At 44.4% G+C, this 2,477-nt stretch overlaps 1 protein-coding gene across 1 annotated transcript in view; it reads right to left on the reverse strand.

The window, feature by feature from the left end:
• Window positions 1-2,477, reverse strand: part of LOC117938696 (CAP-Gly domain-containing linker protein 3-like) — a 16,969-nt gene that overhangs the window by 12,069 nt on the left and 2,423 nt on the right. Inside the window, exon 4 of the mRNA XM_034863481.1 lies at window positions 1,042-1,173. Coding sequence (XP_034719372.1) covers window positions 1,042-1,173 — 132 coding nt within the window. The remainder of the gene's footprint in view (window positions 1-1,041; window positions 1,174-2,477) is intronic.

Below are 2,477 nucleotides of genomic sequence, written 5' to 3' on the forward strand. Positions count from 1 at the left end.
GTCTTTTATATAGACCTTAGTGGTCCCCTAATACTGTATCCGAAGACTCTTTATATAGACCTTAGTGGTCCCTAATACCATATCTGAAGTCTCTTTTATAGACCTTAGTGGTCCCTAATACTGTATCTGAAGTCTTTTATATAGACCTTAGTGGTCCCTAATACTGTATCTGAAGTCTCTTTTATATAGACCTTAGTGGTCCCTAATACTGTATCTGAAGTCTCTTTATATAGACCTTAGTGGTCCCTAATACTGTATCTGAAGTCTCTTTATATAGACCTTAGTGGTCCCTAATACTGTATTTGAAGTCTTTTATATAGACTTTAGTGGTCCCTTATACCATATCTGAAGTCTCTTTTATAGACCTTAGTGGTCCCTAATACTGTATCTGAAGTCTCTTTATATAGACCTTAGTGGTCCCTAATACTGTATCTGAAGTCTCTTTATATAGACCTTAGTGGTCCCTAATACTGTATCTGAAGTCTCTTTCCCAAAATCCAGCCTAGGTGCAGAATTACAGCCACTAGAGCCAGTCCCACAATCAGTTTTCCTTAGGACGTGTCATTTCTGTGTCTGTAGCTTTAAATACTAATAAGGGGGGGGGGGGGGGGGGGGGGGGGGGGGGGGGGGAGGTGGAGGCTGGGGGGTGTGGCCTTGACCAACTGCCTTGCTTCACCTGTTTGAAAGCCATGATGTCTCTCTCTCATTGGTGGGCCAGATTCTCTGGGCAGGCAAAGCAGAGAAGGGGGAGTTAACCTTGCCCCTTATGACATCATAAGGGGAAGATTTCAGCTCGACTGCCAACGGTTGCCATTTAACAGTTGATTTAGAGTCCTTTCGTTTAGACACAACGGGCTCAGGAACTCTTTTAAAGATCAGTATATTGCCATTTCAGATCTGGATCCCAGGAGCTCATGGAACACGTTTCTTAACCATAGCTGTTGAGGTGTTTCCCTCTTTTGTGCGACATGTAATTGTTGTGTAACTCTGTGTGTACTTTTAGTTTTAGTGTAAACTGGTGGTATCGTGTGTTCAGGTGACCCGGCGGCCGCGCTGCGTCTCAGCAGCCAGCTGATCGCGCTGGGCGCCGACGTGAGTCTGAGGAGCCGCTGGACCAACATGAACGCTCTGCACTACGCCGCGTACTTCGACGTCCCGGAACTGGTCCGGGTCCTGCTCAAAGGCACCAAACCCAGAGGTGGACGCACACCACAAACACACAATCATATGCACGCACGCACGTGCACACATCTTTAGGGGGATCTAACCTTAACCATCTACTACAGTTGAATAAAGTGAGGACCGAAACACAGAGGAGTTAGGCAGGAGATTTATCAATTAATAACTGAGTCCAAACCAAAACATGAATCCAAACGGAAAGACAGCGACTCCAGGAAACAACGTCAAAAAATCCCAATGTCCCAAAATTCAAAACAGAAAAGGAAAATCCCCAAACTGGAAAACAGAGACTGGAAAGATCTCACGAGGGGACAATGGTTCACAAGGAGGACGCAAACCAAACCATCAGGAACACATTATCTCACAAATCGATGGGACAATAGATGAGGGGAGCACAGACACTAAATAAACAGGGTATCGAGATAGTGAGAGACAGGTGACAAGAGGGCTGGGAAACAGGTGGAATATAATCAGGTAACCACAGGAGAAAACACAGGAAGTAAAACTGAAAACAAGACGAGACAGAAACCCAGACTTCAAAATAAAACAGGAAATAGAACATTCAGACGCTCAGGGGGAACACAAGACAGGAACAACTACACAGCAGTGAGGAAACACGGAGAAATAACAGAAAACATGATAAAGAAACAAGATAAAAACCAAAACCATAACACCATCACAACTAAATGCCTCACCTTAACCCTTAAACACACAAGTCTACTGGACTCACGGTTTTTGGACTGCAGAAATATAGTTGAACAAACACACACACACACACACAAACACACACACATAATGGTTTTAGAATAAAACATCTCCACCTTCTTCTTCTCCCCAGTGTTGAACTCCACCTGCAGTGATTTCCACTACGGCACGGCGCTCCACATCGCGGCCTCCAACCTCTGTCTGGGCGCCGTCAAATGTCTGCTCGAGCACGGAGCCAGCCCCATTGTCCGGGTAACAACACTTTGGTTTACTTTCATCCTAACTCATGCACAACACTTCATACCATATCATATCCTACGAAATTACGGCAACGGCCTGCCAAGGAAATGACAGTTAAGCTAAGCGGTCTCTACATTTATCTGAATTATTGAGTTTATAGCCGACTAATAGTGAGCGTCCGCAAAGAAAGTATAAATTTTAGACACCATAACAGCTATTTCAGATTGGAAAAAAGATTATGGTTTGGGTTAAATCCGGTTTACTTAAGTACTCCTCCCAGGACATGAACACCTGTTTCCTGGTGAAAGTCTTGTGTTTTCTCCTTAACTTCTCCAGGACATGAACACCTGTTT

Source organism: Etheostoma cragini, chromosome 3, assembly GCF_013103735.1.
Source record: "Etheostoma cragini isolate CJK2018 chromosome 3, CSU_Ecrag_1.0, whole genome shotgun sequence".
In the NCBI taxonomy this organism is placed as follows: domain Eukaryota; kingdom Metazoa; phylum Chordata; class Actinopteri; order Perciformes; family Percidae; genus Etheostoma; species Etheostoma cragini.